The sequence below is a fragment of the Crocuta crocuta genome, unplaced genomic scaffold (assembly GCF_008692635.1).
Source record: "Crocuta crocuta isolate KB4526 unplaced genomic scaffold, BGI_CrCroc_1.0 scaffold162, whole genome shotgun sequence".
Taxonomy (NCBI): domain Eukaryota; kingdom Metazoa; phylum Chordata; class Mammalia; order Carnivora; family Hyaenidae; genus Crocuta; species Crocuta crocuta.
Genome location: NW_027529433.1, coordinates 5,457,658 through 5,482,332, shown reverse-complemented (window position 1 = coordinate 5,482,332; position 24,675 = coordinate 5,457,658). Strand labels below are relative to the sequence as shown.

At 38.4% G+C, this 24,675-nt stretch overlaps 1 protein-coding gene across 2 annotated transcripts in view; it reads left to right on the top strand.

The window, feature by feature from the left end:
- Positions 1 to 24,675, top strand: part of PDE8B (phosphodiesterase 8B) — a 142,123-nt gene that overhangs the window by 87,266 nt on the left and 30,182 nt on the right. For both annotated transcript variants that reach the window (XM_077759902.1, XM_077759901.1), the window contains exons 10-11: positions 14,965 to 15,007; positions 18,978 to 19,055. In XM_077759902.1, coding sequence (XP_077616028.1) covers positions 14,965 to 15,007; positions 18,978 to 19,055 — 121 coding nt within the window. The remainder of the gene's footprint in view (positions 1 to 14,964; positions 15,008 to 18,977; positions 19,056 to 24,675) is intronic.

Sequence of the window (24,675 nt, the reverse complement as noted above, 5' to 3'; positions counted from 1 at the left end):
TTGGTATATGATCAGACATGATATATTATTTAAGGGTAGTTGATACACAATATTATGTTTGTTTCAGGTGTACAATAAGTGTAGCTACCATCTGTCACATACAACACTGTTACAGTATCATTGACTATATTCCCTGTGCTGTACCTTTTATCCTTGTGACTTATTTATTCTCTAACTGGGGACGTGTACTTCCTCTTCCCCTTCACCCAAGTTGCCTGCCCCCCCTTCCCATCTGGCAGCCACCAGTTTGTTCTCTGTGTTTATAGATCTGTTTCTGCTTTATTTATTTATTCAGTTGTTTTTAGATTCTACATATGAGTGAAAGCAGAGGGTGTTTGTCTTTCTCTCTGACTTACTTTGCTTAGCATAATATCCTCTAGTTCCATCCATGTGGTTTCAAATGGCAAGATTTCATTCTTTTTTATGGCTGAATAATATTCCTGTGTGTGATTTTTGTGTGTATGTGTGTGTGACATATCTTCTCTGTCCAGTTTTTAGTTGACGGACACTGAGGTTGCTTCCATATATTGGGTATTGTAAATATTGCTGCAGTAAACATGAAGGAACATGTATCTTCTCAAGTTAGTGTTTTCATTTTCTTTGGGTACACACCCAGTAGTGGAATTTCTGGATTCTATGGTAATTCTATTTTTTATTTTTTGAAAAACCTCCATTGTTTTCCACAATTTCTGTGGCAATTTACACTCCCACCAGTTGTGCATGAGGATTCTATTTCTTCCACATCCTCACCAACATTTGTTATTTCTTGCATTTTTGTTACTAGCCATTCTAACATGCATGAGGCGATATCTCATTGTGATTTTGATTTGCATTTCCCTGGTGATTAGTGATGTTAAGCATCTTTTCCTGTGTCTGTAGGCCATCTGTGTGTCTTCTTTGGAAAGAATGTCTATTCAGGTCCTCTGCCTGTTTTTAAATCAGATTCTTTGTTATCTTGGTATTTAATTATATAAGTTCTTTATAGAGTTTAGGTATTAACCCCTTTTCAGATACATCATTTGCAAATATCTTCTCTCATTTATTAGGTTACCTTTCCATTTTATTGATGTTTTCCTTTGCTCTGCAAAAGCTTTTTATTTTGGTGTGGTCCCAGTAGTTTATTTTTGTTTGCCTTGCCTGAGGAGACATATCCAGAAAAATATTGCTTAGATTATTGCTTACATTTTCTTCTAGGGAGTTTTATGGTTCCAGGTCTCACATTTAGGTGTTTAATCCTTGGGTGTTAATTTTTGTGTATGGTGGAGCAAAGCTGTCCAGTTTCATTCTTTTCCATGTCGCGGTCCAGTGTGTCCAGCGCCATTTATTGAAGAGACTGTCTTTCCCCCATTGTATATTCTTGTTTCCTTTGTCATAGGTTAATTGACCATATACATGTAGGTTTATTTCTGCACTCTCTGTCTTGTTCTGTTGATCTGTGTATCTGTTTTTGTGCCAATACCATAATGTTTTGATTATTATAGCTTTGTAGAATATCCTGAAATCTGGGATTGTGATACCTCCAACTTTTTTTTTTTCACACCTCCTTTGGCTATTTGAGGTCTTCTCTGGCTCCATACAAATTTTAGTATTAGTTTTTCTTGTTCTGTGGGAAATACTTTCGGTATTTTAATAAGGATTACATTAAATCTGTAGAGTGCTTTGGGTAGTATGCACATAGTACTAATATTTTTCCATTTGTTTGTGTCATCTTCAGTTTCCTTCCTCAATGTTTTATAGTTTTCAGAGTATAGGTCTTCCACCTCCTTGGTTTATCCTAGGTATTTTATTCTTTTTGATGGAATTGTAAATGGTGTTATTTTCATCATTGGTTATTCTGCCACGTCATTATTGGTACGTGGAAATGCAACAGATTTCTGTATTAATTTTGTGTCTGCAAATTTACTGAATTTATTTAATAGTTTTTGGTGGAATCTTTAGGGTTTTCTGTGTATAGTGTCATGTCACCTGCATATGACAGTTTGACTTGTTCCTTACCATTTGGATGTCTTTTATTTCTTGTCTGATTGGTGTGGTGGGACTTCTGTCAGTATGTTGAATGAAAGCGGTGTGAGTGGACATCCTTGTTGTGTTCCTGACTTTAAAGGTAAAGCTCTCACTTTTTCACCATTGAGTGTGATGTTAGCTGTGATTGTCATGCATGGCTCTTATGGCGTTGACGTATCATACCTAGAAACGTACGTTTCTATGAGTTATTTTCATGAATAGATGTTGAATTTTGTCAGATGCTTTGTTTGCAACTATTGAGATGATTATATGATTTTTATTTTTCATTTTGTCTCTTTGGTGTATCATGTTCATTGATTTGCAGATATTGAATTATTTTTGCATCCTCGGAATAAATCACACTTGATACTGGTGAATGATCTTTTTAATACATTGTTGAATTCAGCTTGCTAATATTGTGTTGAAGATTTTTATATCTGTGTTCATCAAGGATATTGACCTCTGGTTTGTTGTTGTTTTGGTTTTTTTGTTTGTTTATTGTTTTTGTCTGGCTTTGATATCAGTATTGCTGGCCTCATACAATGTATTTGGAAGATTTCCTTCCTCCTCTTCCTTTTTTTTTTTTTTTTGGAATAGAGAAGAATAGATATTAACTCATCTGAAATGTTAGATAGACTTCACCTGTGACTTTCGTAGGTTCTCTAATTCTTAAGAAATTGCCTTGTTAATGTGGATGTTAGACCTTGGAGACAGAACATTGCCATCCCAGGGAAGTGTCAAATAGTTGCCACATGTGTGATGATTTAGATGGTGTGCCATTGCCCCTGATGAGATCACTAAGGAAGCACCAGCTGTGTCTAGGAGTTTCTATTGATAAGCATTCTTGGTAGGGTGGTAAACAGTCACATCAGGTTGTACTACATTGTCTTCTCTACCGAAGCAGACCCATCTGCAGTGGAATGGCCAGTAGTTTGATGCCTTGAGGAAGGCTGCAGGCCCAAGGGTTCTACTGTGAGAACCTGGTGATGAGGCTCCACGTGAATAGCTCTAGGAAGGGAGGCTCAGGTGAGACGAGTGGACCAGTCTAAGTGATCTCAAATTATTACCTGGACAGGACCAAAACTGTAACAGAAAGTAGTTACATTTTAAGTTTGGGTTTCCAGCTGATTTCAGACAGAAATTTTAGATACTTTTTCCTGGTACATCTTCACCATACTAGTACCAGAATCTGTAGAATTGAAAAGCTGGGGAAAGAGGAAATGAAACCCCATCTCTCTGTTTAAAGTGAGGATGTATCTCATTACTGTATTTGATGCCGTCTGTTCCTATGTCCCTTTGGTCAGCCAGGCCGCCCTGGAAAATTAATTGTTCTCCTACAGCTAGCCGTCATCACCAGACTCCACTCAGAGCCATTACTGACTGAAGGAAGAGGTACAATTACAGCCTTCTAGTAACAGTGTTCCTGCTTCGGTCTGAGTGCCATTGCTATTGTGTCCAGAAGGGGAAAAAATCTGCCCCTGCTACACGGGATTTATATACTTTTTAAAAATTATGGATCCTGATTGATTCATCCATCTTGTTACCCCTTTTCAGGGCAAAGGAGCATTGTTTAATACCCCTCTTGTGTCTTCATTCCTAAGGGAGCATTTCATTTCCAGTCCAAATTAGGTTAATGGTCTCATTTACTAGTATAGACTGGCAGCTTAGGACCAGAAATGGCAGCAGTGACACAGAAGTGAGAGACACAGGCAGCATAGGGCTGTGCAGAGGGCCACTGGGAATTGGGAACTAGTGATGGCGGCTGGGAACCCTGTCAGATGCTGCTGAGCATGCGCCCATCCATCTGACATGAGAAAGCTAAGCTTAGAAGGGCCTGCCAGGTCCAGCCAGCTGCTGGCTGGTCAGTGTGACTTCCACAGCCTCTCTAGTTCACAGGGTGCTACTTCTGCCCCTCTTCCTCTCCCCTGAAGCCACAGCATTTGGGAGGTCAAGGGTGGGCACATTGCTCATGACTCTGTTTCCCACATTTGGAGTGCTCCTGGATCTTGACTATTTGCATATCTAGGTACCACCTAGCCTATTCATATTTAATGTTTTTCTTTAGAGTCACTTTTAAAATTTTGTACCCCATAATAATTATTACCATGAAGTGGAATATCACTATCACTAACCACAATGGAAGGTAACAGTAAATATAGGTACCATAGAGAATACCCCTCAGTGTATTAAATTCTTGACAGTCAGTACTGTCTGAACTCTGAGACTGAGCCCCCTTTCTTTACAAAGTGGTAGGTGTTGAAGATAATAGCACCATTCTGAGGCTTTCCCCTTGATATACTCAGGAGGCTTGGGAAAGAGCTGAAGAGTAAATGACTTGAATATATGATACAAGGCTACTTGGTGTCATATTTTGGAATCCCCTAAACTTTTAAACCCTCACCATCCCACCCCTTGCAAAATCCTGTCTTTGGCACTTCTGAACCAGTTTACTGAAACCATCTTTTGTTCTCAGTCACGTCCCTGGTACCTAAAACATTACCTAACACACAGTATACACTCAACAAACACTTAATGAATAGATTCATTTTGACAGTACTTGGTTTTTGTCCCCTATTATACACTGAATCATTTGAAAGCAGGGACTGTTCTAACCATCTTTGTCTCTTTAGGCCCAATAAATATTTCTTGAGTTGAACTAGAAAGTGAAATATCAATTAGAAGATGCCCTTTTGTGCACAAAATGTAAACAGAGATTCTAATGAACAGCATTTTCAGAACTCAGGACACACAGTGATAAAGCTGTTGTACTTTTCTGTTCTCTAATTATTACTAATTTTTCCTTTGTGCTCTCCCCTCTCTGCAGTAGCTGTCAAAGAGCTTGATTTGTGAAGCGAAGGTCCTGCTGCTTGCTTCTGTCTTAAGCTAATCACGGTGCAACAGAAGCCCCCATGTCATTAAACACTTGAATGACTCTGTGGAGCACTAGTGGAACAGGAGTGGGAAACTGCGATCTTTGCAATTGCCTCATTCTCTTGACAAAATCGAGCAGGCACGGGAGTTTACACGTAAAAGTGTTTCACAAAAGTGCTATCTGTGACAATTCTTTAAGAGCAAGAAACTTTAAGGAAAATGGAATTTCCTTCTGCAGCTGTTTCTATGTTTTCTTTGTCCCTGAGCAGTGAGAGACACAGGCTAAGTGAATGACAGCACAAAAGTGAGAAACATAGACATTGGAGCACACCACATATGCTCAGTGTGTGCTTTCAAGGAAATGATTTTTGTAAACCACAATCAGTCCTGAGATAATAAACAATGTAAACATCCCTGAATCCAGATTCTCCACAAACAGGATACATCTCTGAAAGAGAAGGCAAAGGGAACCAGCATTATCTGGGCACCAGCCATGGGCTAGTCCGGTGGTTCTCACAGAAAGGCCCCTGGATCAGCTGCCTCAGCCTCCCAGAGAACTTGTTAGAAACACAAACCCTCAACTCCCAGCCTGGATCTACTAAAACAGAAATTGTGGGCGTGGAGCCCAGCACTGTGCTCTCACAAGCCTTCCAGGTAATTCTAGTAAAAGGCCACTTTGGAAGCTACTGCGCTTGGCATTTTACACACATTATTCCCTTTGATCTAGATCCTAAATAGTAGGCATTGGTCCCCATTTACCAACAAGGAAACCGAGACTCAGTGTAGTTCACAATTTCCCAGGTTTATACAACTAGAAATGGAGACATGAGGACATCTGTTGGCATGCCTGAGATGTTTTCACTTAAATCAGTGATTTTCAAATCACTGTAATGTTAAAATCACCTGGAGATTAACTGTTAGACTATGGATTCTCATTCAGTGAGTCTGGAGAGTCTGAGAGTCAGTAGTTCTGACAAGCTCCCGGGTGTCAGCAAAGTGGCTGGTGCCCAGAGCACTGTGAGTAGGGTGTCCTCGTTTTACAACATGGCCCCCAGGTCCGCACATTTTCATCTGGGAACTTACTAGAGATCCAGATTCTAGGCTCCACCCAGACCTGGTGAGTCAGAAATGCTGGGGGTGGCCCCCTGCAACTATTTGAACAAGCCCTTTAGGTGATTCTACTCATGCTGAAGCTTGAGAACCACTGTCCTATTTTCATATTAGAAAACTCAGTATTTTCCAGGTGTGAAGCAAAGTGGTGCTTACATTGCAGGTCTTTGAAAGCCATTCAAAGAGAAACTGACAAGGGAACAAAAGATAAAACATTTAAACTGGAATGGTACCTGAACTAATGTTTTTTCATGAGATAAAGATTTTTTAAAAAGAATTATCACTGGCTACATAATGAGAGTGCTTCTTTGTAATGGCTCTTGCAAGTGCATGTTGAGTGTGGGGCCGGTGGGCACTAGCCCTAAGGCAAGAAAATGTTGACTGAGGGATACAGGTGATATCTGAACATACTATATCTGGCTTTGCACCATTTGGTGTTTGTTTGCCGTTTGGGTGGGAATTTTGAGAAGTGTGTTATCAAATAATTTTTGAAAATAGAGTAGACAGAAAACATCTTTGATCTATGCATCAAATGCTTTTTAGCATCTGAGGAAATACTCATCAAAGTATTTTCACTAAAGAAAGATGATCAAAGAAATTCTTTATTAGATCACTCACACGGTCATTTTTATTACATGTAAATGAAGGGAGGGTCTCAAATGACTCAGTTTCTGTGATCACATCTCTCATCCAGCATTCGAGCTCCATGGTATTCCTGAAGTCTTGTCACATACATGAAAGCATTCAGTTTTGTCTTGAAGTTGTTGATCAAGTATGTTCAACCTTAAAAAAAAAAAAAAAGATTTGTTAATAAGTTGGCTTTGTAAGCTACACTAAGTTTAGAATATAGTACTTGTCTTCATTTTAGCCAGAGTTATAACCTCTTTTCATACTATTTGGGAGTGAGGGAGACACAAAAGCAAACAGTATACAGGCATACTTTGGAGACAGTGCAGGTTTGGCTCCAGACCATGGGAGTGAAGTGAGTATCTCAATAAAGCAAGTCAAATGAACCCCATGGGGTCTCCCAGGGCATATAAAAGTTATGTTTACACTCTACTGTAGTCTGTTAAGTGTATAATAGCATTATGTATAGAAAGACAATGTACATACCTTAATTTAAAATTATTTCATTTCTAAAAAAAAAAAATGCTAACCATCCTCTGAGTTTTCAGTGAGTCGTAATCTTTTTCCTGGTGGAGGGTCTTGCCTTAGGATTGATGACTGATCAGGGTGGTGGGTGCTGCAGGCTGGAGTTGCCATGGCCATTTCTTAAAATGAGACAACAATGAAGTTTGCCACACTGATTGGCATTTTCTTTCCCCAACAATTTCCAGGTACTATGTGATGCTATTTGATAGCATCCAACTCATAGTAGAACTTCTTTCAAAATAGTCCTCTCAAACCCTGCCCTGTCTTTACAGCTATGTTTATGTGGTATTCTAAATTCTTTGTTGTCATTTCAACAATCTTCACAGTATCTTCATCAGGAGCAGATTCTATGTCAAAAAACCACTTTATATGTTCATCCACAAGAAGCAATTCTTTGTTTGGTAAAGTCCTATGAGATTGCCGTAATTCAGTCACATCTTCAAGCTCTGCTTTTTAAATATGTATTTTATTTTTAATTTAAGTACAGTTGACACACAGTTCTACCTTAGTTATAGCCCAGTTTTCTCAGCATCATTTTATGAAGAGACCGTCTTTTCCCCCATTGTGTATCCTTGCCTTCCTTGTCATAAACTAATTGGCCATGTAATTGTAGGTTTATTTCGGGGCTTTCTTATCCTGTTCCATTGCCTTATTTTTTGTGCCATTACCATACTTTTTAAATTATTATAGGTTTGAAATCTGGGATTGTGATACTTTCAGAGTTGTCTTTTTTAAAAAAAAAAAAAGTTTATTTTGAGAGAGAGAGAGCGCACACACGAGCGAGCAGGGAAGGGGCAGAGAGGGAGAGAGAAAATCCCAAGCAGGCTTTGCACAGTCAGTATAGAGCCTGACATGGAGCTTGATCTCACAAACCATGAGATCAAGATCTGAGCTGAAATCAAGAGTCAGTGCTTAACCATCTCAGCCACTCAGGTGACTCCAGATTTGTTTGTCTGAAGATTGCTTTGGCTCTTCGGTGTCTTTTGTGGTCTCATACAAATTTTGGTATTTGTATTGTAATTCTGTGAAAACTGCTGTTGGTATTTTGATAGAGACTGCATTGAATCCGTAGGTTGCTTTGCACAGTATGCACAGTTTAACAGTATTCTTCCAGTCCATGAGCATGGAATGTCTTTCCATTTGTTTGTGTCATGTGGAATTTCTTTCATCAGTGTTTCACAGTTTTCACAGTATAGGTTTTTAATATCCTTGGTTAAATTTATTCCTAGGTATTTTACTCTTTTTGATGCAATTGTAAATGGAATTGTTTTCTTCATTTCTTTTTCTGTTACATTGATATTAGTGTGTGGAAATGCAACAGATTTTTGTATTTTTTAATCCGGAAACTTTACTGAATACATTTATTAATTTTTTTTTAAGTTTATTTATTTTTGAGAGAAATGGAGAGTGACTAGGTGAGGAACAGAGAGAGAGAGAGAGAGAGACTGAATCCCAAGCTAACAGTACAGAGCCTGATGCTGGGCTGGAGCTCACAAACTGTGAGATCATGCCCTGAACTGAGATCAAGAGTTGGACATTTAACGGACTGAGCCACCCAGATGCCCCTTATTTATTACTTTTAATAGATTTTGGGGGAGTTTTTTGGTGGAGTCTTGAGGATGTTCTATGTATAGTATATCCTCTGCAAATAGTGGCAGTTTGACTTTTTCCTTACCATTTCAATACATTTTATTTCTTGTCTAATTGCTGTGAGTAGGACTTCCATTATTCTGTTGAATAAAAGTGGTGAGGGTGGACATCTTTGTTGTGTCCCTGATCTAAGAGATAAAGCTCTTACTTTTTCACCACTGAGTGTAATGTTAATTGTTTGTCATATATGGCCTTTATTAAGTTGAGGTTCCCTCTATACTCACTTTATTGAGAGTTTTTATCATGAATGAACATTGGATTTTGTCAAATGCTTTTTCTCCATCTGTTGAGATCATGTGATTTTTATTGTTCATTTAGTTGATGTAGTGTCACTGATGGATTTCTGGATATTAAACCGTTCTTGAATCTCCAGAGTAAATCCTTCTTCATCATGGTGCATGACATTTTTAATGTATTGCTGAATTCAGTTTGTTAACATTTTGTTGAATAATTTGCATCTCTTTTTATCAGGAACATTGCCTGTAGTTGCATTCCATTGTTGTTTTCCAAGGGTGTTTCTCTGGTTTTGGTATTAGGGTAATGCTGGTCTTGTATATGTATTTGGAAGCTTTCTTTCTTTTATTTTCCTCATTTTTTAAAGATAATTTGAGAAGAATACGTGTCCTCTAAATGCTTGGTAGAATTCATCCGTGAATCTATGTGGTCCTGAACTTTTCTTTGTTGGAAATTTTTTTTTTTTTTTAATATTTTATTTATTTCTAGGAGAGAGAGAGACAGCATGAGCAGGGGAGGGTCAGAGAGAGAGGGAGTGACAGACTCTGAAACAGGCTCCAGGCTCTGAGCTGGCAGTCAGCACAGAGCCCGACGCGGGGCTCGAACCCACGAACCGCGAGGTCATGACCTGAGCGAAAGTTGGACGCTTAACCAACTAAGCCACCCGGGCGCCCCTGTTGGAAATTTTTGATTACCGATTCAGTTTCATAGTAGTTACTAATCTGTTGATATTTTCTATTTCTTCTTGACTCAGTTTTGGAATTTGGTGCGTTTCTAGGAATTTATCCATTTCTTCTAGGTTGTACAATTTGTTGGCATATAATTTTTCATATTTCTGTGGTATCAGTTGTTACCTCTCCTTTTTCTTTTTTGATTTTACTTATTTGAGTCCTCTTTTTTTTCTTAATGAGTCTGGGTAAAGGCTTATCAATTTTGCTGTCTTTTCCAACCAGCTGTTGGTTTCAGTGATCTTTTCTATTTTTTTGTCTCTATTTCATTTGTTTCTGCTCTTTATTATTTCCTTCTTCCTTCTTCCTAATGACTTTGGATTTCCTTTTTCTTTTTCTAGCTCCTCTTGGTAAAGGTTAGATTGTTGAAAATTTTTTTTGTTTGTTTTTAGATGTAAGCTTGTATCACTATAAATTTTACTCTTAAAACTGCTTTTGCTGTCTCCCAAAGATTTTGGACCAATATGTTTGCATTTTCATCTGTCTCCATGTATTTTTTGTTGTTGTTGTCTCCTCTTTGATCTCTTTGTTGACTCATTGGTGGTTTAGTAGCATGTTGTTTGGCCTCCATGTGTTTGTGGATTTTTTTTCTTGTAATTGATTTCTGAACAGTTTTATACTGTTCTGGTTGGTAAAAGATGCTTGATATTGTTAGAGTGTTCTTAAATTTTTTTGAGATTTGTTTTGAGGCCTAACAGGTGATCTATGCTGGAGAATGTTCCATAAGTACTTGAAAAGAGTGTGTACTGTGCTGTTTTGGATGCAGTGTTCTGTATATATTTGTTCATTCTACCTGGTATAATGTGTTGTTCAAAGCCACTGTTTTCTTACTGATTTTCTGTCTGTATGATCTATCCATTGATGTAAGGGGCCTGTTAAAGTTTCCTACTCTTGTATCAGATTTCTGTCACTTTCTTCCTTCAGTTAATATTTGCTTTACATATGTAGGTGGTTCAATTTTGAGTGCATAGATATTTAAAATTGTTATATTTTCTTGTTAGATTGATGTTGGGTGTGTAGATCTTTAAATTGGTGTATAGTTTTTAGTATTTTTATATTCTTTTGTTGGATTGATCCCTCTATCATTATGTAGTGTCCTCCTTTGTCTCTTGTTACAGTATTTCCTTTTAAAGTCTACTTTGATATAAATTTGCTACCTGGCTTTTTTTTTTTTCTTTTTTCCACTTGCATTTACATGGAATATCTTTTTCCATCCTTTTACTTTAGTCTGTATGTGTCCTTAGGTCTGAAGTGATTCTCTTTTAGGAAGCATATAGATAGGCCTTGTTTTTGTTTTTGTTTTTCTTTATTCCATTCATTCACCCTGTGTCTTGATTGGAGCCCTTAGACCATTTACATATAGAAGTAACTCTTTTCCTCCTGTCTTATTCTCTTTCCTTGTGATTTTTAAATTTTCTCTAGTGTTATGCTTGGCTTTCTTTTTCTTTTTGTGTATGTGTATCTGTTACAGGTTTTCCTAAGTATGTAACAGTCTATGTTAAGTTGATGGTCACTTAAGTTTGAAACATTCTGAAAGAACTTTATTTTACTAGCCCCTTCCACATTTTATGTATGTGCACATCTCTTTACAAATTTTTATTTTGTGAATCCCCCTTGCCTTTTGTAATATTCTTCTTTCTAATTACAGTCCTTTCTTTTCTATTTAAAGAGGTCTTTTTAACATTTCTTGTAAGACAAGTATCTTGGTGATGAATTCCTTTAACGTTTTTTATGGGAAACTCCATTTCTCCTTCAGCTCTGAATGATAATTTTGCTACATAGAATATTCTTGATTTCAGGATTTTTTCTTTCAGCACTTTGAATATATGATGCCACTCCCTTTGTGGCCTACAATGTTTCACTGAAAAATCAGCTGACAGCCTTATGAGGTTTCCCTTATACATAACTACTTGTTTCTTTCTGTTTTTAAAATTCTCTTTGTTTTTAAACTTTGACGCTTCAATTATTAGGTGTTGTGGTGTGGACCTCTTTGGGTTCATGATGTGGAATTCTCTGTGCCTCCTGAAACTGGATGTCTCTTTTGTTCTTCATGTTAGGGAAGTTTTCAGCTATTGTTTTTTCAAGTAAGTTTTATGCCCTTTCTCTTCTCCTTCTGGGATCCTTATAATGCTAGTGTTTGTTTGCTTGATATGATCAAAGAGATCCCCTAACTTATCCTCATTTTTTAAAAATTCTTTTTTCCTTTTGTTGTACAGTTTGGGTGCTTTCCATTATCCTGCCTTCCTGATCACTGATACATTCTGCATCCTTTAATCTACCATTGATTTCCTTTAGTATATTTTTTTCATTTTAGTTATTTTATTCTTCAACTCTGATTGGTTCTTTTTTATATTTCTCTCTGTTGAAGCTCTCACTAAATTTCCACATAGTCCTCTGTCTCCTTATTTTGCTTGACTTTCTGTGTTTGTTTCTCTGAATTAGGTGTAACAGCTACTTATTTTAACCTAGAAGGAATGATGTTGTGTACTGTTATCCCCTGTGTAGACTGTGTGTGCCTGGTGACATTGGCTGACTGGAGCTGAAGTGTACATATTCTGAGGCATTCTCGGAACTTTCTGCACAGAGGATGCCCTGGCAGGACACCTGAAGCTGAAGTGGGTGCAAGCCATGGGGTCTTGGGGCTCTCTACACAGAGATCACCCTGGTTCAGGCTCTACTTCTAATTCTAATTCTCTTGCTATTTCTACGCCATCTGCAGTATTGAATTCATAAAACTTATCATTACGGTTGGAATCAGCCTCTTTCAAATTCTTCATGTCATTATTTTGACCTCTTCCCATGAAATGCCAATATTCCTTTTTTTAAAATTTTTGTTTATTTTGAGAGAGAGAATGTGTGAACAGGGGAGGGGCAGAGAGAGAGGAAGAGAATCCCGAGCAGCTCCATGCCATCAGCACAGAGCCCAGCATAGGGTTTGAACCCACAAACCATAAGATCATGACCTGAGCTGAAATCAAGAGTTGAATGCTTAACCAACTGAGCCACCCAGGTGCCCCAAACCACCAATATTCTTAATGGTGACATGGCTGCTATTGTCATGGGCACAGGTGCTTCATCGCTCTTCCTGCCCTACAGTCCTCAGGCCCATATTCTCTGCTTGGCTGCCTACCAGAGAACAACAAACTATAGAACCACTCATTCCCTGTTTACTTCCTCAGTGAGCATGACCAAGAATTATGAGAAAATAATTTTAGTGGAATCATTCATGCCAAGTTTTAAATGCTGGGTTTAGACCTCCAAGAAAAAAATTCAAATTCTTGAAGAATTTTTTTTTCATCCAGATGAGTCTTTAGTTGTAAAAGGGATGGAGGTGGTGAGCATTATTATTTTATATATATATATATATAATATTATTATATTATTCCTCCTACTGCAGTGGGTCATGAAGTGACTCATGAAATAGGATCCTGGGTGGCAGGTGCTGACCTTGCCCTGCACAACCTCTGCTTGTAGAGCAAGTGACATCAAGGAGTATTTCTAGTTTCTGTTACTGTCCCTCGGAGAGACTCCAGCAGATGTAGATGAGCCATTTCAGGGGCAGTGGTTTTGGAGGGGGAGCAGGGAGTTCAGCTCCAAAAGTGCCAAATGCCACATCCAGTGTGGAGAAAGATAGAAGGGAAGCTACCTCAGCAGATGGACCTGATACCTCTCATCTCTCCTCCCTGTCTCCTCTTCTCCCTGTCTGGGACCAGGGCAGTCCCCTACTAAAGATGTGGTTGGACTATGTATTAATCGACCTTGGAATTCATCTGGCTTCATCTAGAGAGAACACAAAGGCCGCATTGACCTTGTAGGAGCTCCACAATTAGCACACCTGTGGGGGTCACCAATAGACAAGACAACTGCCTTTTTAGGCAATCAGGGAAGTCATAGGACTTTGTTCCTAAAGGAGAGATGTATTGTGATTCAGAGAGAAAAGCTAAATATTTAAAGATAACTTGCTTTGGAGCTCAAGTTGATTGAGAAAACAATTCACAAGGCAAAAGTTGTATTCATTTGATATAGTATCACAAATCCACACTGTACTCAGTAGCTTTGAGGCAAATGGTCTTCATCTGTAAAGGAAAACTATAAAGCAGTCATTCACAGAAGAAATAATACGGCACCATAATTATGGGATCAGTGTCACATTTTGGCCAAGATCTCACACAGGCTGGCCATATAATTGCTTCTCTAATTATGTGGAATGGACTATGCAGAATGATTCCTAGAAACCCCTTTCTTAACATTTCAGTTTTACATGATTATTTTTCAATGGTTCAGTCAAGATGGAACATTGTACCCATTCTCTGATAGAGGGAACTTCTGGCTATTACAGTTGATGTTGCTAGCCCATACTAATCCTCTTTCATAGTACCACACGCTCACCTGTCTTGTTTTTCAAGTTAACTTATCCCATTCATTGAGTGGCTACAAAGGCATGGTTGTCCAAACGCCTGGGAGTAGGGGAAGGTAGCAGCAAAGGAGCATGATTTTAAGTGTGGTACAGATAACTGCAGCTCCATAACAGTGGCTCACTTATAAACAGAAAAAAATGCAACATCCCAAAGCATATATTATTTTCTAGTGTTAATGACTTCCTTCATCATTTGGCAGATATTTACTGACATTAGCATAAATCATTAGCACACACAAAAAATTTGATAATGAGAAAGAACTAGGTGTTAAGCTGCCTGCATCCAAAGCTCAGATCTCACTGTGGATAAACATTTGTAAATTGGCTCTGTCCATAATTAAGGAGCATTGGAAGAGCTTTTTAGGATGTTTTTTAAAAATCCTAGGCTTAAATTCAGATTATTTTTATACTACAGAAAAATTTTATAACATGCTTGAAATGTAACGAGATTATATGTTAGCATTATAAAATTTTTGTTATAGCTTTTTGTCTTTCTGCATTTCTGCAAAAGGTCAAAATGGGAATAGCTCAGTGGAGATGTAGATGTTTTGGTTAGAAAGTGCATCCCTTGGGTATCTCCTTGCTCTCAGGTTCAGCCATTCTATAAGTGTCTGAAAGTAATAGAGCATTTATAGTATTATCACTTGATGTACATCTTTCATCTGTTCATATTATCTGTGTAACATCTGCTTCTTGAGTCTACAGAGCTTTTTGATAAAATTGTTGGCTGGAAATGCAGCTAATACCATATTTAAAATTTCTTCCTCTTGTTTTACCAAACTTTTTGAACAACTTTAGATTCACAAGATTCATCGTGACTCAGGAGACAATTCTCAGACAGGTGAGAATACTTCAATTTCACTCTTACACACTCCAGTGGCATTTGTGGGTTCAAGTCTATAAATTACTCTGAAGAAGTCTAGATTGACAGGCAACACCCCAGAATGTGGATTGTGAGTGTGGATTCTGGAAGACTGGAGGGCCAGAATAAAAGCAGAATCCCTTCAAAACTTTAAAATCTTCATTCATGGCAACCTTTTCTAATGAATGCCTCTTTCATCCTGGTTTTATCTTACTGGCTGGAGAACACATAGAGCAGATAAACCCAAAACAGAGTGGCCAGAAGTCTAGGAGAGACACACTGTTGTTAGACCATGATCAGCCTGCCCTTTCTCTGTAGCTGTTGGTGACTGTCTAATTAGAAAATGTGGATTGGCCTGTCCTGGAAGCCCAGGGCACTGAGGCACCACTTCAGTCCCCACTCCCTTGCTTTATGCCTTGTGCAGTACTCTGTCTGACCCTTTGTTTCCTCAACCCTCAAATGAGGAAATGACTAGATTCTGACTTCTGTATTTGAAAAGTCTGGATCTCTCTGATCATTAGAGGCAAAAATCAGTATATCAGAAATTTAAAATTCTTGTTCTTGCACACACGCATGATATTCTTTTGTTTGTTAGTGTTTTCCCAACCATTAATGCATAAAGTTAGACTCTGGGCTACTTATTTAGTCCCTTTCCTTGATTCTAGGATGGACCATATTTTAGCATACTCGGACTTAATTTGATCTTTCTGAGCTTTAGTTTGTTCACTTGTAAAATGAATTAATGTGCATCTCATTGTTAGGAAAAGTAAAGGAGAAAGTGTATATAATATCTGACTACCTGCTGTTTAACTCTTGGTTATCCTCTTCCCCTTCCTCTGCCCTTTTCCTTCCTCTGCCCTTGCCCTTCCCTCTCAGTCTCTCTCCGTCCCTCCCTCCATCTCTCTCTCTCTCTCATGTTTTAGTTTAGCTCTTATACGAGTATTATTTTAATCAACTTACGAGCTTCTGGGTGCCAAAAACTGTTGTCAGCATTTTCACTATCTCTTACTGTGCCCAGCATTGCCTTACACATAAGAGGCTCAACAAATGCTCACAGAACTGATAGATTAAAACTATCCCATCTTACAAAACATAGGTTCCACCATTTGACCTGCCCTTTGACTTTGAGCTACCTACGTAATCTCTCCAAGTTGAAATTTTCTCACTGGTAAAATGAAGATCATACTACATACTTTCAGAATTGTTATAATGATCACACAAGACAATTTATATTTAAAGTAAATATGGAAGCGCAATGTCTGGTGCAGAGTAGGTGCTCAGTAAATGTTCACGATTCTCAGTAAATGTTCGCTATTTTTTAAAATTGTCGACACTATATCCTTTTTGCCATTGAATAAAGTTACTTAAATCTCCTTCATCTTTATTTTCTTTGGTCCGTAAATTCATTCCACAAGCATCTCTTGGGAGAATGAATAAGGAATTATCTGGCTTAAACAGCCTTTATTGAAGAATAATTTCTCTTAACTTTTAATAATTTCTATTGCTATATTCTCTTAATTTTAGCTGACATCATATCAGGAAGAATAAGCGTTATATATCTTTGAGTAATTTCTAGTGAATGATTTAGAATTCAACTAACCAGCCATGGTCAAAGCCATAAGACTCACTTCCCTATTTTAGTTCTACTTAGAAACTACGTTTTGAGGAGTGACATCTTTTAATCTTGAAGTTAATCTTTTTTTTTCAAAATTTTAAATGTTTATTTTTTGAGAGAAAGAGAGAGGGACAGAGAGAGAGAGAGAGTGATACACAGAGCATGAGCAGGGGAGGGGCAGAGAGAAAAAGAAGCACAGAATTTGAAGCAAGGCTTCAGGTTCTGAGCTGTCAGCAAAGAGCCGTATGCAGGGCTTGATCTCAGGAACCATGAGATCATGACCTGAACCAAAGTCAGATGCTCAACCCACTGAGGCACCCAGGTGCCCCAGTCTTGAATTTAATCTTAAATGTTTATTCAGTTAGATTTAATTTATTATGTGGTAAATGAGTGTTAGGAACATATATGATTATTAAGTCACTGAAGAGGCTAAAAAGGAATGTTTTGCAAGTGACCACTGTTAGTTTTTCAGAGTTTGAAAGATGCCATATGATCCTAACAATGTCATTTAAGGTGCCACCAATTATAGGTGTCTTTATGAATACTGAAACTCCTATCCAAGGCGAGGAAAATTATTAAGGCAGAATCCAGAAAACAAGGCTGTATGGTTATGGTGTTTAGATCAACTTCATAATAATTCTGCTCTTCACTTTAGCTGTATAATATAATTCAAGCTTAGTTGATGATTTAACTTTTTTAATTGAATCAGATTTTTTAGGACACTAAAATAAATCGTTAAAAAGCTGATTCAGAAATGACAAAATTTAAGACATATTATGAAGTGAAAACAGCAAAGAGAATGATATTATTACCTGATCCCATGTATGCCTAGAAAGAAGGTATATTTGCAAATGACCAGATGTAATTAATAATGCCAGCCAGGACGAAGTACATAATTTCTGTGTCGCAGGCACTACATTAAGTGCTATGCATGGATTAACTCATTTATGTCTCACAATAGCTTATAACTGAGAGGCCGTAACTGTCTCCAGTTTATAGACATAGATACTAAAACACAGGGAAGTAACATTGCCAAGGTTATACAGCTAGTAGATGGCATTCTGGAGACTTGAATTTTGACAAGTTGGCTCTGGAACTGATTGCTTCTATTAACGCCTGTTCTCTCTTGTGCCTTTCTTGATGTTAATAGACAATTTTTAAGATTATTTGTTTTGAGAGAGAGATTGAGAGTCGGGGAGGGGCAGAAAGAGAGGTTAGAGAGACAGAATCCTAAGTAGGCTCCGCACTGTCAGGGCAGAGCCTGATGTGGGACTCAAACTTCTGAACTGCAAGATCATGATCTGAGACAAAATCAAGAGTCAGACACCCAACTGACTGAGCCACCCAGGCCCCCCATTAATAGACAATTCATCAAAGAGCATGATTGCATCTTATTTTTCTTTCTTGGAATATGAACATTTATTGATGAATAAGAAATGTATTCTCCCTGATGGAACCTGCATGTCTGCCTCCTACCTTACACAGTAAGGAGTAATTCTGTGTTAGGATTAAGTTTCTCTCCTTGCTACTGGGTTCCTCCCACAAGAAGCCAATGCCCTGAAAATGCATGTTTCTGAAGCCAACTCTGCCACCCTGACATTTTTCTCTCTTGGTCTTCACTCCATTCTTCAATCTTGTATTAGTGTGACAGTATATTTTGAGTGTTAAAGTCAGCAAAGACCTGTGCAGAATTGAAGTGCTTTATTCCCCTTAGAAAATAGGGACAAAAGTGAGAGGTGAGTTATGGAAATTGTTAGGATTATAAACCTACCTTTTCTTCTCTTCCTTCCTGGGATTTCCACTATGCCTCATTTGATGAAATCACATCCTAAGGAGAGTCTAGAAGATCCTCTGGAGGTCTGACCTTTCAGAGGGGCCTAAATTTAAATTTAGTCCATAATAGTTTCTCAAGTAAATTCAACTTTCTGTGTATTTTACTAGTATTTTATTTCCACATATATCCCTGTAAAGCCTTCCTCACCCAGTTTCCTATACTATCCTTCAGGTCAAAATGAACTCCCAAAATTCGCCCTAGTTTTAATATTTATTTTTAAAAAGATATTTTATTAATGGAACTAAATAACTCTTGATAAAAAGCCCCATTACCTTTACATAATGGCTATAAGGAAAAAGCATTGTTTTGCAATTAATATGACTGATAACTCTGTGTTGTTGATGAGTTGAAGAGAAAGTGGTTTGCTGTTGCTCGGAAGTATTTTAGAGTGCTTTAAAAGAAACCTTGTTTTCATTAGATACGGAGGAAGAAATGTGTCTAAACTTCACTTGTAAATAAGCTGAAAACTCACTTTTCCATTATTAACTTGAAATCCTTAGAGTCTCATTCATTCAGATACAAGAACAGGAGGAAAGAGTCCATTGATGTGAAATCGATATCATCTCGAGGCAGTGATGGTAAGAAGTTTTCCAGATTTCTTGACCTTTTTAAAGTGTAGAAGATGACAGAGGAATATGCTCAAGAATTTGTCAGCATGTAAACAAAACCCCGAGTAGTAGGGTTTTAATGCAGCTTGCTTTTTTTCTCCATAAACTGCAATTTTTTTAGGACTTGTTATTCTTTTTTTTTTTTTACTTTTTATAGTCCTTGTCTTCCTTTAGAAATGACTCTGTGCTTGTTCTTGGATAACCTAAACTGTGTTGAAATTATAACCACGAGAGCAGTTTTGAGTTTTAATAGCTAGGTCATTCTTTTAAATATAATACTAGGTCATTCTTAAGTGTCAGTGGCAGAGAAGGAACCGCAGGGTCCTGGCTTCCCAACTTCAGCACTTCCCAGTTTTCAGTGTACCTGTTACACACTCTTAGTCTTAATAAAATGTCATAGAAATACTGTGAGACAGAATTTAGCATAACAGGTCTGCTCTGTAAAACATCTTTTACCAAAACATTATTTGAGTGCAGTCACGCCTTGAGTCATCATTTGGATTTGCAGGGAAGGGGAAAAGTTCAAAATGACTCTGAAATTTCATTCCTAGGTACCTGGGAAAATATGAGTAATATTTTCAGAAATAGGAGTCTCCATGTATGGCTAATATGGGGGGTTGAGGAGAGAATGATGATTTTTATCTTAGTGAAGACGCCAAGAAAGCTAAAATACAAGAGTAGTACTCAGGGCTAGGGATGTGGATTTGACAGATGAAACTTTGAGCAGGGGAACATCTCTAAGGAATGTGTGTGGGGTGTGGAGGGGGGAGGCAGAGAGAGTGAGAGAGAGATGGGAGCAGAGTGGGGAGAGAGAGAAGAGAAAAGAAAAGAAAAGGTTTAAGTCCAAGATTTGAAGGCACTCTTTCAGTTAGAGGAGAGGCAGACAAATAGGGCCAAGGAAGAACACAGGAGAACTGGGGGTGAACCAAGAACAAGAGCGTAGCAAGAGAAAGGAGATGAGCAGCAGTACTACCTGCTTCAGAGATCAACGAGCTGAAGCACCAAGAACAGACTAGTGGATTTCACTCATTCATTCTAGGGACATGAGGAGGGGTGGTGAGTGACTAGGATAGAAAGGAGAGAAGTAGGGTGGTAACTTAAGGGAATAAATGGGAAGGGCAAGTGAAGGCCTTTTCAGTCATATGGGTCACACTGGGAAACCTGATGATGAGGAAAGTGGTTAAACTGGCAAGGACTGAAGACTTTAGAGACAAGATGAATAATTCGTAGAGGAAAAGGGATAAGTCACAGGGCATGCCAAGGATTGGGGCCAAGAAGGTAAAAAAAGAAGACAGACTGAAATATTTTCAGATGCAGATGGAACATTTCAGATGGAAAGGATAATGGATGAGAGAATTTGAAGTAGATTAGCTGAGTTTTCAGTGTAAAGTTTGAGATGGGATTATCATCTCTCCAGAACTTGGAGAAGTAGAGGTTGCAGAGTACAGAAGAGAGCTATAATGATGATAAGCAGCAGGTGAGCTTTCTTGATATTGGCCAGATTAAGTTATTGCATCTATAACCTGAGGATTCTATCTGTCCTTCCTGCCTCACAGGCAGTGGTAGGATGATCTGATGAGAACAGGGCATTTATTTATTTATAGGTTTATAATTCTTTTAAAAGATTTTATACTTTATTTAAATCCAAGTTAGTGTATAGTGTAATGATTATTTCAGGAGTAAAATTTAGTGATTCATCACGTACATATAATGGGGCTTTTAAGGTAAAGCTTCTCCCCTTGGAGTTTTTACCCACATGTAAGCATTACCTGTTCCAAAAAAAATGGAGAAGATGGCTGAGTAGGAGGACCCTTAGCGTATCTCATGGATACAACTCGGTAAAACCCACATCAGAATAAATGACCCAGAAAATAACCTGAAGACTGGCATAACAAACTTCACAGCTAAATGTAGAGAAGAGGCCACAGAGCGGAGAGTAGGAAGAGTAGAAATACGTTTGGAAGCTAAACACTTTTAAGAGGGAGGGATGGCAGACTCAGAGGAGAGAAATACACCCTCATGCCAGGCACCCCGGGCACAGGGAATCCCCATAACATTTGGCTTTGAAAATGAGATGGGCAAAATTTCATTAGTTCTTACAATTAGTGGGCTTAACATCTGGAACTTTACAAATCAGCTCTGAGAGAGCTGGAAGGTTGAGAGGAAATGGAGTACCTGCCCTTAAAGAAATAGCACAACAGACAGAAATACAGCATAGAAACAACATCTTGAATAACACCTGGGGTATACAGGAGGGAGGGTTGTTTACTCCCTCAGAGAGTGTGTTGGAGGCGCAGGGATTGATCAATGGAAGACTCCTCGAGAAACAAAAGAGCTGGAAAGCCACCAATTTCCTCTCCCACCCCACATCCTAGATACATAACCACCTGCTAGAACCAGCTCATTGCTCACAGTCAATACCTAACTTGTTAACAGTGCATCCCACCCTTGAGTTTTGTTGCAAACTCACCCTCTCCAGCCAGGCTCCAGTTCTAGGTCTTTTCACACAGCAGACCCACCCTCATAGGCCACTCAGTAGTCCCTTGGCCAGAGCACATCCAAAGCAGTACCATAGCGTGGCAGGTGCAAGCAGCCCAAGTAGGGACCAGCACCCTCCAAAGTGACTCCTGCCCTGGGTAGAGGGGAAGATAACCACACCCACCAATCCAAGTACAGCCAGGCACACTGCTAGGCGCAGAGATCTGATCTGACTGCAGTCCTTGCCTGCCAACAAAAGCTTCTCAGGGGACAGTACAGTGAAAGTGCCCTGAAGTTCACTGATACTGTATCTCTGGAAAATGCATGGACTGACCCAAGCCTGAGGTAGCCACAGACTGGCCTACTAACAGCACAGGAAACAAATCCTGACCACAACAGGCAAAGAGAGCCATTGCAGTCAACTGGACCAAAGGAAAAAGCAGTTCAGTCACAACAGTAGGGTGCACACAACAAATGGGAGACATCCCTCAAGTGCCAGGTTCTGGTGAACAGAGGACAGTGCATTGCAGGGCTCACAAGGCTACTACTTTCAAGAGGAGGAGTTGTAGGTGACTTCACTAACACACAGAAACAGAGAGTTAGACAAAATGAGAGACAGAGAGCTATGTCCCAAATGAAAGAATAGGACAAAATCACAGCAACAGAGCTAAGCAAAACAGAAAAAAGAAATATGGCTGATAGGGAATTTAAAGTAATGATCATAAAGATACTATTGGACTTGAGAAAAGAATGGAAGATCTCAGTGAGACCGTTAACAAAAAGAAACCATAAAAAGAACCACAGATGAGGAAGTCAATAACTGGAATTAAAAATACACAAGATGGAGGGGCGCCTGGGTGGCTTAGTCGGTTAAACGTCCGACTTTCGCTTAGGTCATGATCTCGCGGTTCGTGGGTTCGAGCCCCGCATCGGGCTCTGTGCTGACTGCCAGCTCAGAGCCTGGAGCCTGTTTCAGTCTGTGCCCCCCTCCTCTCTGACCCTCCCCTGCTCACGCTGTCTCTCTCTCTCTCTCTCTCTTAGAAATAAATAAAAACATTAAAAAAAATTAAAAAATAAATACACAAGATGGAATAAATAGTAGACTAGACAAAGTGGAAGAACCAGTCAGCAATTTGGAGGACAGAGTAAGGGAAAGGAATCAAGTTGAATAGTGGAGAAAAAAAATAATTAAAAATGAAAACAGACTTGGAGAACTCAGTGACACCATCAAGCATAATAACATTCACATTATAGGGATCCCCAAAGGAGAAGACAGAAGGAAGCGGAAAATTATTCTGAAGAAATATTAGCTGAAGACTTTCTAAAGTGGGGTTAGGGAACAGAAATCCAGATTCAGGAGGCACAGAGAGCCCCCAACAAAATCAACCTGAGGAAGCTGACACCAAGATGGATAATAATTAAAATGGCAAAAAGTAATGAGAGAATGAGAGAATGTTAAAAGCAGCAAGAGAAAAGAAAACCGTTACATACAAGGGAAATCCCATAAGGCTATCAGATGATTTTTCAAAAACTTTGCAGGCCAGAAGGGAATGGCATGACCTATTCAAAGTGCTGAAAGAAAAAATCTTGCAGCCAAGAATACTGTATCCAGCAAGGCTATAATTCAGAATAGAAAGATAAAGAGTTTCCCAAGAAAAAGTTAAAGGAATTCATCACCACTAAAGTAGGCCTCCAAAAAATGTTAAAGGGAACTCTTTGAATGGAAAGAAAAGACCATAAGCAAGAATATGAAATGTAGGAAGCACAAAAGTAGTAAAACTAAGTACTTCCATAAAAATCAGTCAAGGGAGTCACAAAATAAAAGGATGTCAAATATGACACCATGTATTAAAAACATGGGAGTGAGGGAGAGGAAAAAGAATGTGTTCAAACTTAAATGACCATCAATTTAATCTAAACTGCTATATGCATAAGCTGTTACATGCAAACCTAATGGTAACCATAAATCAAAAATAAGTAATATGCTAAAAATAAAAAGGAATCTAAGTATATCACTAAAGAAAGCAAGCAAACCATGAGAGAGAGCAGGAAAAGAAAGGAACAGAGAAGAACCACAAAAAAAACCCCCAGAAAACAAGTAACAAAATGTCAATAAGTACATACATCTCAATAATTACTTTGAACTAAATGCTCCAGTCAAAAGACATAAGGTAGTGGAATGGATGAAAACACAAGACCCATCTATATGCTGCCTACAAGAGACTCATTTCAGACCTAAAGACACATGCGATGGAAAGTGAAGGAATGCAGGTGTTTATCATGCAAATGGAAGTGAAAAGAAAGCTGGGGTGATGATGCTTATATTGGGGGAAAAAAGACTTTAAAACAAAGACTGTAGCAAGAGACAAAGATACTATTTCATAAAGGGAACAATCCAACAGAAAGATAGAACAGTTGTAAATATTTATGCTTCCAACATGGGAGCACCCAAATACATAAAGCAGTTAATAACAAACATAAAGGAACTAAATGATAGTAATACAATAATAGTAGGGGATTGTAACATGCTAGTTACATCAGTGGACAGATCATCCAAACAGAATATCAACAAGGAAACAATGGCTTTGGATGACACACTGGACCAGATTGATCTAACAGATGTATTCAGAACATTCCATCCAAAAACAGCAGAATACACATTCTTTTCAAGTGTAGATGAATCATTGTCCAGAATAGATTAAATTAAGCCATGAAACAAATCTCAACACATTCCTGAAGATCAGAGTCATACTATGCATCTTTTCCAACCACAACACCATGAAACTGGAAATCAACCACATGAAAAAAGCTGGAAAGAACACAAATACAGGAGGTTAAATAACATGCTTCTAAACAATGAATGGGTCCATTAAGAAATTGAAGAATAAGTTACAAAAATGCATGGAGACAAATGGAAGTGAAAACACAATAGTCCAAAATCTTTAGGGTACACCAAAAGCAGTTCTAAGAAGGAATTTTATAGCAATATAGGTCTACCTCAAGAAACAAACAAAAAAAAAATCTTAGAGGCTAAAGTTATACCTAAAGAGCTAACAAAAGAAGAACAAATCAAACACAAAACCAGTAGAAAGAAGGAAATAATAGATTAGAG